The 11,083-nt window shown below is 36.4% G+C and overlaps 2 protein-coding genes across 2 annotated transcripts; both read right to left on the reverse strand.

Moving 5' to 3' along the window:
* Positions 1–3,157: 3,157 nt before the first annotated feature.
* Positions 3,158–7,458, reverse strand: Tpr2 (Tetratricopeptide repeat protein 2). The gene is made up of 11 exons (XM_071703039.1): positions 7,083–7,458; positions 6,501–6,589; positions 6,005–6,129; positions 5,726–5,914; positions 5,521–5,639; positions 5,289–5,442; positions 5,036–5,200; positions 4,800–4,968; positions 4,544–4,690; positions 4,303–4,455; positions 3,158–4,188 (listed from the first exon to the last, which is right to left on the reverse strand). The coding sequence occupies exons 1-11, from the start codon at positions 7,325–7,327 to the stop codon at positions 4,070–4,072; spliced, it is 1,674 nt and encodes a 557-aa protein (XP_071559140.1). The 5' UTR covers positions 7,328–7,458; the 3' UTR covers positions 3,158–4,069.
* An 839-nt stretch (positions 7,459–8,297) lies between these two features.
* On the reverse strand, positions 8,298–10,954 carry LOC139770820 (replication protein A 70 kDa DNA-binding subunit-like). Its single transcript, XM_071703040.1, has 5 exons — positions 10,732–10,954; positions 10,377–10,424; positions 8,864–9,075; positions 8,644–8,789; positions 8,298–8,538 (listed from the first exon to the last, which is right to left on the reverse strand). The coding sequence occupies exons 1-5, from the start codon at positions 10,759–10,761 to the stop codon at positions 8,372–8,374; spliced, it is 603 nt and encodes a 200-aa protein (XP_071559141.1). The 5' UTR covers positions 10,762–10,954; the 3' UTR covers positions 8,298–8,371.
* Positions 10,955–11,083: the final 129 nt, after the last annotated feature.

Consider the following 11,083-nt stretch of genomic DNA (forward strand, 5'->3'; position numbering starts at 1 on the left):
CAATTTCCTACTCAACACATCCCAGACAACGCAATGTCCAAAATCGGGACATAAGACGTCTTATTGCATTTACATTGTTGAATAAGAAATTGTGTAACTTGCATGAAAGTTGCACATTACTTGGCCTTTGCTGGGACATTAAAATTACTATGCGGTGAGCTTCGTTTTTTTACTGGGGTGTAGAAATCACCTCAGGCGCCCCCGTTCTCGGGTCAATATGCATGCCTGCCGCTTGGAATAATTGTTTTCGCCACGAATCCCTCGGTAAGTCCCAAGTGAGGCTTCGGACATCCTAGATTAGAAATTCTTTCGTGCGCGTTTAATCCCGAATATATATATTTTTCAGGCTTCCCCGGCTGAAAGTTAGTCTTCAGGCGCGACGATGCGTGCCACCGATAACGATTTTACGAACCGCACGCGCCCGAGGACGCACGACCGTAGGCATCGTGAGCATCGTATCGCACATTTGGATCTCGGTCCCGTCGTTCGACCGCGGACGTGCGATGTCACGGGCGGATATCGGGGATATCGTGACGAATCACCAGCGTTCGCCGGGGAAATTTCTCACCCCCCGGCTGACCGATATGAATGATGATCCCTTCGTCCTTATCGCGGATTTGAGAAGAAAAGCAGGCACGCATAAAGGTAATTCCTATACCATGTATGTATATATATGTATCATAGTTTCAAATAAAATTATATACATACATAAATCGTTAATCGTTATCATTATATTGCTATGTTGTATAATAGGTATATGTATTAAAAGTCACATGTGCATACACTTGCACACATATAGATGCGAATAGAGAACAGTGCGAAACAGCCGACACGCTTTACAGGGGCAATTTGGCGTCTGATATCAGGATCACTCTCGCAGTCACGCTGTATCGCTGGAAGCCAATTGGAGAACACCTCCGTGTGAATCACGGAACGGACATGTAACAGGTTCAATCGAGAACGACACGCTACGCGACACGTGCCCGCAACGTCGAACACCTGCGTATAACTCTTGCACGCGTCCACGAAAATGGCATGAATTTTCACATTCGTGTTCCATTATTTTCTTAAGAAGTAAATGTCGACATAATCGAATTAATTTTCGTAACGTACTTACAAGATTTGTAATAGGAATAACTTTATGACAAGCTTCCGAAAGCTCAATTGTAAGAGCTGCCTTAGAAGACTGAGTTATTAGCGATTTAACTTTGCCGAATAGTAACACGTACTCTTTGATAATCAGGAAGATTGATATCGGCCCATAATATCAATCTATCAACAATCCAATATTCTGCAATAATAACGAGGTCTCGATATCTAGCAAACCAAAACGATTAATTCATTGAGAATTGTATTTTTACGCAAAATAGTAATCAATATCTCCAGGCAGACAGCTAATTATTATCTGAATTGATTGGTTAACAACTTTCTACGATAATGGCAACAATAAGCAATACGCTTGTACCTGGTATCTTGGCAACAAGTTACTTTGATTTATCATTGATTTAATTTTCTGGCAACGAGTTACTTCGATTTATCATTGATTTAATTTTCTGTAAAGCGAACAACTTCTGCTTTTTACAGAGTTAAACGGTTTTTCCAACATTATTCCATCGGATCAACGGTGCGTGGACATGCCACACGTTGTCGTTCACGTACATGTGTATGAGTACGCGGCGAACCAGGGTTTCTCAGTGTCCCCAGAGAGTGATCGAGTGGATTGCCTTGACGCGCGCAACTCTCCACGCCTGAAAGTCACCTCCAAACTTTCCTCTTCTGATTGTCCGTCTCTCTCTCTCCCCCCTCCCCCTCTCCCTCTCTCTTCTGCTTCCTCAAAGCGTCGGTTTTTCTTCGCCACTTCACACACATACACATCCACCTCTCTCTTTCTCATTCTCAACCTTTGTCTTTCCACGCGTCCACTCCCGGCAGCAAGGAACGAACACTCTTGGACAGGAAGATAAGTGATCGTCGAAATTGCTCGGCTTGGCAAGAAGCTACCACGTGGTCTCGGAAAGAAGTGTCGTCCACGTCCTTCGCTGTCACGTCGGTACATTTTCAGCTAACTGCTAGAGAGCAGAACATCGTAGATATCCAATGGTACTCATAAATATCCTATGTTATAATCTAGTTTTCTAGACTATCATTTGTTAATATATTAACAAATGACAGTATATATCAATGAGCGTAATGATACAGTAGAATTATTATTTAACAAATGATTATTTAAACGTGAACTATAAAACCTAATTTAAAACTTAACTTAAAACTGTGCAAAGCAACTTCTCTTTTCTTCCAAGTAGATTTTATTTCAACAGATTTTTATATTATAATGTTAAATTCTATTGAAGAGAGAGAGAGAGGGGGGGGAGTGTGACTCTTTCTTTCTTTCATTTTCATTATAAAAGATCTAACAAATAAAAATTCCAAAAGTCAGCAAAATAAAATTTACAAAGCAATAGCATATTTGAACACTTATATTGATTATATTATAAAATGAAATTTTTATTTTTGTCACACATACACACAATGCGAATGATTGAGATAAAACAACGAACATTGGTTCCGAAACTCGTTATATTCTTTACCTCAACTTTTTGCTATTGAAGCTTACATCGCCGCGAATAATTGATTATTTATGACTTTTCAACGTCGCATGCGTATCGAGTGTGACGATCATGACATGACAAGTCTCAATAAGGTAAATGATAAAAAGTAACCGTGTTGTGAATGAATCCCTTGAATTGGCGTAGGCTGAGAACCGAGGAAAAACCACATCCGCGTTTCCCGCGGGAGATGACGAAGTGAAAGCAAACCCTCCTACAGCGGCAATGTATCCCTCGCTGGTTTATCGCGAAATGTCGTTGAAACATGAAAGGTTGTTTGATAAAACACATACATATATATGTATATAGGCACATATATATAGGAACAAAAATTAAATATATATTTATATAAAAAATTAAATTTACAGATACTAAATGTTATCGACATACTGTACAGACAGTAAATATTTTCTGCTTTTATTTTAACACCTTAGTATAATACTTTCCAACAGAATTAATATTTTACGTGGGAAATGAAAAAGTTGATGGTCATCGTGATAATTCAGGATAATATCAGGAAAGTCAATTCGTACAATTGAATAAAAGCAAAATGTATTATAATTTATATATTTGTAAAAAGATCTATGGAATGAATACATTGTAGATAGAAACAATATATTCTTATAACTTTTATAATTATTTGAGAACGATTATATTAAGCGCGTGTATCGTCGCAAGATAAATGTATGGGATTCATATCGTACGGAGTTTATACCGTTTTAATCAATTACTTTACAATAAGACAGTCGTATCTTGCTTTTATTTGTAGAAACAGATATGGAACCAGCAGGTATACGTTATACGGGCACAAAGTCTACGAAACACAATATTTCGTTAACGATTACACATCATATACTTACTTCGTAGCAGTCAGTGAAATTATAGTAAACTCTCGATTTTAACAAACTTTTTAAAACAATTCCAGTGATTGATATCAAAATAAATGAAAACTAAAGCTCTAGTCTTTTGCAGATCAATATAATACCTACAATATAATGACAAGACAGTTGTCTAGAGATTTCATTTAAAAAATAAAATAGACTTCTCAATAAGAATACTTCATCTATCAATCTAATGGATATTTTCTTTTCTTATCTATTCGCAAAGGTTTCGTCAGGTACAAGCGTTGCAGGCTTCGAAATTGCCTGTTGTACTTCGACGATTAACCTTAATGTTCTTTCGCTTATTTTATTAAATCGAAAATCTATCGTATCGTAATATATAATAGGATCATGAATGTTATATATACAACTTTGTCATGCTGAAATAAATATACGTATCAATCGTTCAGACGAATCCCTACGTTCATCAACTTCAAAATAATAAAACGCAAAATGATACTACATTGCATCGTGAGCTTAAGTATTCGAAAAATTCGATGAGGTATATTTACTGAAACAGACTCGAATACCATATACACAGTTAGATACACTGTATCATATCATGCGTTTTTAAAAACGTCATTAACCTGGAAACTGGAACTGAAAAGCGCTTTCCCTAGTAGTAGGGAAACCATCATGAAATTGGAACTGAAAGCCTCCATCTTGACAGAAGAAGTGGAACATTGCGTTCGGATCCATATCTGGAAAAAAAGAGATGGAAAATATATAAATACATAATATTAACAGTAATAAAATATAAAATATATAATGTATTAATTACGCTTGTGCACATAGAAAAAGGTAGAAATACCAACCTTGGAAACCACCTTCGTTATCATCTAGATCATGACCACGATCATAGCGAGATCGTTTCTTGGGATCTGAGAGAATACCATAAGCCTCTCCGACTTCCTTAAACTTCTTTTCTTGCTCTCTTTTCTCTCCTTCGCTGGCGTTAGCATGACGATCTATAAAATATAAAGTATAACGATATGAAGTCACGTTTATATTGTAATTATATTAATTTTTCAACAAATAGTTATATTTATTCCTTACCTGGATGATGATCCAAAGCTCGTTTCCTATAAGCCTTCTTGATGTCTTCAGTAGATGCATTTTTATCGATACCCAAAATCTTATAATAATCTTTCCTTTTGGATTTCCTCAATAGCAATTTAGCTTTTCCGAGTAACCGTTTCGTTTCTGAGAAAATTATAAAAAGATATATAAAGCATCTCTTATAATAGCATACAATCTGTTATTAATATTTCATTATACGATATGTTAAAATTAATAAAGCAGCGATTCATACCACGATTAGTCTTATCCATTTTACATGCTTTTTCGAAATCACGAACTGCCTCTTCAAATTCTTCGAGTTCCATATAAATACTCGCTCTTTTTAAAAGAGCTTTTAAATAATTGTCGTTGAGCTTTAGAGCTTCTGTGCATTCCGCTACAGATTCATTCAACTTTCCTAACTAAAAAAGAACAACAATAAATATTTATGCAGCCCTATCAATTTTGAAAGAAAGTATGATGTAATACCTTAGCTGCAGCTGTTGCCTTATTAAAATGCAACTTAGCATTAGTCATGATATTGTGCGGATCAATTGTTAAGGCTTCATTATAAAGATTATAAGCCTCTTGATACTGTTCTCTTTTAAATGCTGCATTACCCTCTTCTTTCTTCTTCTTCAAACATTTTGCTCTCTATAATAAAAAAAAGAAAAATGTATGGAATTAATACATCATAATACTTAATATAAATTAGAAAAAAATTTTCTGTTTCTCTTCTTACTTTGTATATTTCTAATGCTTTGACATGATCTGGTGCAAGTCGCAGTACTTGTTGGAAATGTGTAAAGGCTCTATCAATATCATCTTGGAAATACAAGCACATTCCACGAATGTATATCGCCTCGGCGTTTTGTTTATCGATGTGTAAAGCATCACTGAAGTAAAATAAAATTAATATATATATTTATATGAATAAGTATTATATATACCCTCGATTTAGCAAGGCAATTTACTTTGCAATATCCTGGGCTTCCTGATATCTTCCTAAAAGTGCTAGACACTCTGCTTTGGTCAGCTTAAAACGTGTTCCAGATGTACTTATGTCACAGCAGCGATCCATGCAATATACAACCTACAGGGGACACAAAATCCAATAATTATTTAATTAACAGTTTATCGTTTATAAATATGAAAATGTTATCAGGACAAATTCTTTACCTTACGATAATCCTTAGCACTGTAGGCAGTATCAGCATCCTTAAGGAACTTTTTTACATATTCCATGTCTTTTTGTTCTGCAGATATTGACTCGTTATTAGAATCAAATTCCTGCAAACTTTTTAATGTGGTCTCAGCTTCTAGAATGTCTCCCAAAATCAAATAGCACTTGATCATTCTTACGTACGCCTAGAAATAAATATGGACAAAAGGTAATTTTATTGGACAAAAAGTAAGTTTATTTATTCACATGATTAACAGACAGAGTCATTAGCATACCTTAGAAAATGTTGGCTCTAGCTCGATGCATCTTTTAGCGTCTGCCAATGCATCTCGGTATTGTCCGAGCATCATGTAACATGCTGCTCTATTACCATAGTAACGCGATACATCAGGACACAACGCTGAAACATTTTGGTTCATTATAATTACTTATAATAATAATTGTGTGAAATTCTCAAAATAGAGCTCAATATCGTTAGAAAATTAGTTTCTTTCCGTTTAACACGCTGACTGCCGAATTAATTCGTAATCTATAGATTCGCAATCTATAGATTGATTCAATTATTCATCAATTCAATTTTTTGGAGGAAAAAATAAAATTTTATTGCGTTTCAAAAGAAAAATAAATATAATTGAATAACGCATTAAAATAATACGCTGATATAAAAATAGCATCAGGGGCTAAGTTACCTAATAGAAAGTTATAATAGAAACAGTCAATGTATTAAACCAAAAATAGTACATACTTACATAATACCGCAAGAATACTCACCAATAACTTCATTATATCCAACCAATGCTTTTTTGTACTGTTTTTGTGAATAATGCTCATTAGCAGCTTCCTTTTTCGATTCTGCCAAACTATAAATATTGCATATAAATAAAAATACTAATAAGCATTATATTAATAAGAAATATATATAATATAAAATTGTATATTACAAAACTGATACTATATGCAGTATCAAGCATGCGCATTTATATGTATACAAATTTATATATGACTCTTTCTTCTAATTAGACATCCCAAGCATCTCTCTACTTTCAGAATTCAAACTTGTTGTGTCACCCCCGTTCAACCTTGTCATTCTTGCAAATACTAATAGGTACTAGTCAGAGAATAAATAGACCACCTACGCATGTGAAAAGACAAAGCACGATAGATATTCAAATCGTCTACGCTTCAAAGGCAACTACAAAGGTAATTTTACAGCGAATTCCTGCGTTGCAAGGGCGATTTATAATTAAATATAGGGTCCTTCCTAGAGTTTCCTAATCCTATATCCACATGACGCAACAGCGAACGTCGGATTACAGAGTAACGCGACATGTGCTCTTTACAAAAGGAACTTACTCCTTGGTACTCTCCGTTGTTTCTCCGACGTTAGGTGCTGCTGGATCTGCGGCAATGTTGATCGGTTGATCGGACGACGCCATAGCCGTGTTTCTCAATAAACGAAACGAGGACGGGCGACGACGGGTCGTCGTTAGTACGCACCGTGAAAACGCGCGAGGTACTCCCTGCCCTGCGTATCGCCGTCGAGACAAGAAGCGGGAATCGCGGGAATTGAGAGGCTTATCACGAACGACGAACGACATACACAACGCTTAGCGCAATTGAACGCAATGGACCGATGACCGATGGACGTGGACGTCGTGGACCAACGTGCTCCTCCTCCTTCCTCCCTTACGCGCCAATCATCACTGATACTGCTGATACACTGATCACGGTGTAAGCAGGTGTATGTAAGCACAGCACTGACAATAGAAGGATGCGTATCTTGTGAATGCGCACTAGCCGCCAATCAGGAACTAAGCATCATTCTGTCTTCGTTGCACATCGAATATCAAACGAAGATAGAGCGATGCTTTCAGCGCTGTGAGCGTGAATCGAACCGCAACCCAGGGTACCTCTAATTCTCGAAATCGTTCGTTATGAAACGAATTCGTTTATGAACGAAAAGGTGCGTTAACTGGGTTTCCCCCCATTGGCGCTCAACTAAGAAATCCCCATCTTTTTGTTCATAAACGAATTCGTTTCATAACGAACGATTTCAAGAATAGGTACACAGTCGTTCGCGGAAAGGTTGCAACACTTTTTTTTGGATGGGTTTTGGAACGCACGAATATTTAGAGACTGCGCGAGTCACTGCATCTATATCTATATATAGGTCGCGTTCAGCAGACCAAGCCGCTCAGTAGCAGTCGAACGTGATTGGCTCTTACTTTTAGACCCAACAAATCAACGTAGCGTGTTGATAAGACGACACTCAACAGTTGTGTCTGCTGAACGCGGCCATAGATATATATTTATTTAAATTAAAATATTTAAATTAAAAAAAAAAATATATATATATATATATATAGAGTAATTCCAATAACTTTCAAGTCTTAAATTATTTCTCTTACATATTTCGCGACGTTTGGTAAGTCTATCTAGTTAAGATATAATATGAGCTAAACGATTTGTTAACTATTTCTATACGTTGTAGAATTTTGCCAAAGGACTGAACATTCTGTAAAGGTTTGATAAAAGCGGACAGTGCTGTTTGAATAAAAATGATGGATATATATAAAAAGGAGAAAATTTTATTTTGTAACAAATATTCTATATTTATAATTATAACTTAGATATGATTTGCTTTACAAAGATTGCAGACTGTAGTAACCATCATATATATTCTTGCAAATAATAGTTATAATAATAGTTATAATAATAGTTATAATAATAGTTTGCATAAAGAAACGAGAAATTGTCTCCTTCGCGTTGGTTGCGCAAACGTATATGGCACCCTCTTCTGCTGCACCATCTTTTAACAAAACAGATTTCAAAAAGTCCATTTAAAAAAATGCAAACACAAGTTAATTGGTAATTTATTCTAGAAACAATTGGCGCAAGCCAACGATAAACTCACTAGTTGGAAAAGGAGAACTTGCAGCTGTGGATGTAGATGTGGATTCAGCATCTGATTTAATGTCTATATCAGTTGGATTGCCTATCTTGTACCCAACTTCACTGCCAGAAACCAACACCTTGATATCCAATATCAGTATCACTCTTCTGATAAAATAAAATATGTTTGACACTTGAATTATTTACTTATTTTAATGCAAAAAGTAAGGTGTAAATAATACCTTTCTTTACCACTGATGTTCACTGAACTCAAGTGATAGTTTAATATTCTGCAGATTGCATACTCGTTCAAAATATCATCCGTGATAAGATTATTTAATTGAGTTGCCAACATGGTGAACGAGCTTAACTTCTGTCCATCGGACACTAGCAATCTGTAGCGATCGGTAGCGACACCATCCTTATTAATGGTCCTCGATAGTTTTTTATAACCCTGTAAAATCATTACACGATTATTATTATAGACAATTATTTATGGATGGATTCCAGCTCATAGAGGATATACAGGAAACGAGATTGCGGATAGATTAGCGAAAGTAGGTGCGTCAGAAGTTGCGGAGACAAACATCCCTGTTCCAATAACAGATTTAAAAAGCATATTTAAGGAAGAAGCCTGGAATATAACACGCAGGACAAACTAGTTAGCGAAAGTCTATATAAAGGCAAGGATTATTTTCGAAATTTCTATAACAAAAATAAAAAGCAACCTTGGTTTAAAAGAATTAGAGCGGAGAGATATTTTTATTCTTTCATCAATCGTATAAGAGCGAACCATTACAACTTGAATGAGTCCTTGGCTAGGAAAAGCTACATATATATATCTAGATGCGACTGCGGATATGAAAAGGAAGACATAAATCACGTGATATGGCAGTGTAGTAGGTACGATATGGAAAGGGAAGTGATGAACGAGGAATTGGTGAAACGCGACATCTATGGAGCAGAGGACATAGTGGAATTGATTAGGAGAGAAGACTGGTCTAAAATTGGAGTAATATACAATTTCATTAAACAGATCGGGAGAATTATATAACGATTTTTGCAAAACAGGATTACATAGACAGAAGAAAATACAGATCAATACTAAATTACGCTATATAGCCCAAAGGCGGGGCTGAAGGCGTTTATAACTCCAACCGGAGTTAATAACCTCAAAAAAAATACACGATTATTAAGATTGCATTCACTGAAAATTACGAAGTAGAATCCTTGTCTTGCACATCCAAAGCATCAGTCCTGTACAACATCATAATTTTTTATTACAATTAAAATGTTTGATTGACAATTGAAATATTTCTAATGTGATAGATATATATCATGAGTCACGACGTATAATATATCAAGATATAACAAACACTTAAAGTTAGATAAAAATCTACATAAAAATGACAGAGAGAGAGAGAGAGAGAGAGAGAGAGAGAGAGAGAGAGAGAGAGAGAGAGAGAGAGAGAGAGAGAGAGAGAGAGAGAGAGAGAGAGAGAGAGAGAAGCAATTGTCCTGACTCTGCTGACTAGACCTTGCTCTGTAAAAAAAAAGTCACGCTTTCAAGATAAATAATTTTGATGCGCCGACTTGCGAGGACGTGACAGATCAGAGGTGGAATTCTGTAACTCCTCAACGACAGTTTCGGTATTGTTGCGCAGCTTTTTTTTACCATATATATAGTACCTGCGCAACGATACCGAAACTGTCGTTACGAAGTTACAAAATCCTGCTACTGAATTCTATACTTACCAATATTTGGAGCACCGGTCTCTCGACGTCTGTGCCCCGAATGATTCTCTAAAACGATGAAATGTCAACTGTTAAGGCCATTCTACAATAGCGTAAACGTAGTCGTAAGTGGTTGTAACATATTTAGAATGTATTCAGAACGCACTTTTATCGATAAATGCGCGCATTTAGCATATGGGTTTTCGTCATAATGTAACGTAAACCATATGCTAAATGCGCGCATTTATCGATAAAAGTGCGTTCTGAATACATTCTGAATATGTTACAACCACTTACGACTACGTTTACGCTATTGTAGAATGGCCTTTACACACAATACAACGCAATAACAGTATAATGCTTTCAACAGATTTACCTCCAACGCTCCTTCCGTTAAATTATACATGACTGCGGTTTATTGTCAGCGTGGTGAGAAAAGTCCTACCGATTGAACACGTCTGAACTGGTCCGCGCACGTTCTGCGAATATAGTATCTCCCGTGAGTCGTGACTCCCGTTCCGCTGTTTCCCGCCGAATAGTTGACACCGATCACCGATACCGATGTCGAGTCGAGAGTCGAGAGTCGAGTCGAATGTTCGAGAATCGTTCAGGCACAGTATAAGGCTGAGTTTCCACTGAGCGCGTCACGCGTCGCGTCATCCGAGTTAAACCAATCAAAACATCCCATTTTGTTCCCGTCACAAGTAATGTAATAAAATAAGATGTTT

This window comes from Temnothorax nylanderi, unplaced genomic scaffold (assembly GCF_030848795.1).
Source record: "Temnothorax nylanderi isolate EJ_2023f unplaced genomic scaffold, tnyl_v1.0 TNYL_tig0033_pilon, whole genome shotgun sequence".
NCBI classification, from domain to species: domain Eukaryota; kingdom Metazoa; phylum Arthropoda; class Insecta; order Hymenoptera; family Formicidae; genus Temnothorax; species Temnothorax nylanderi.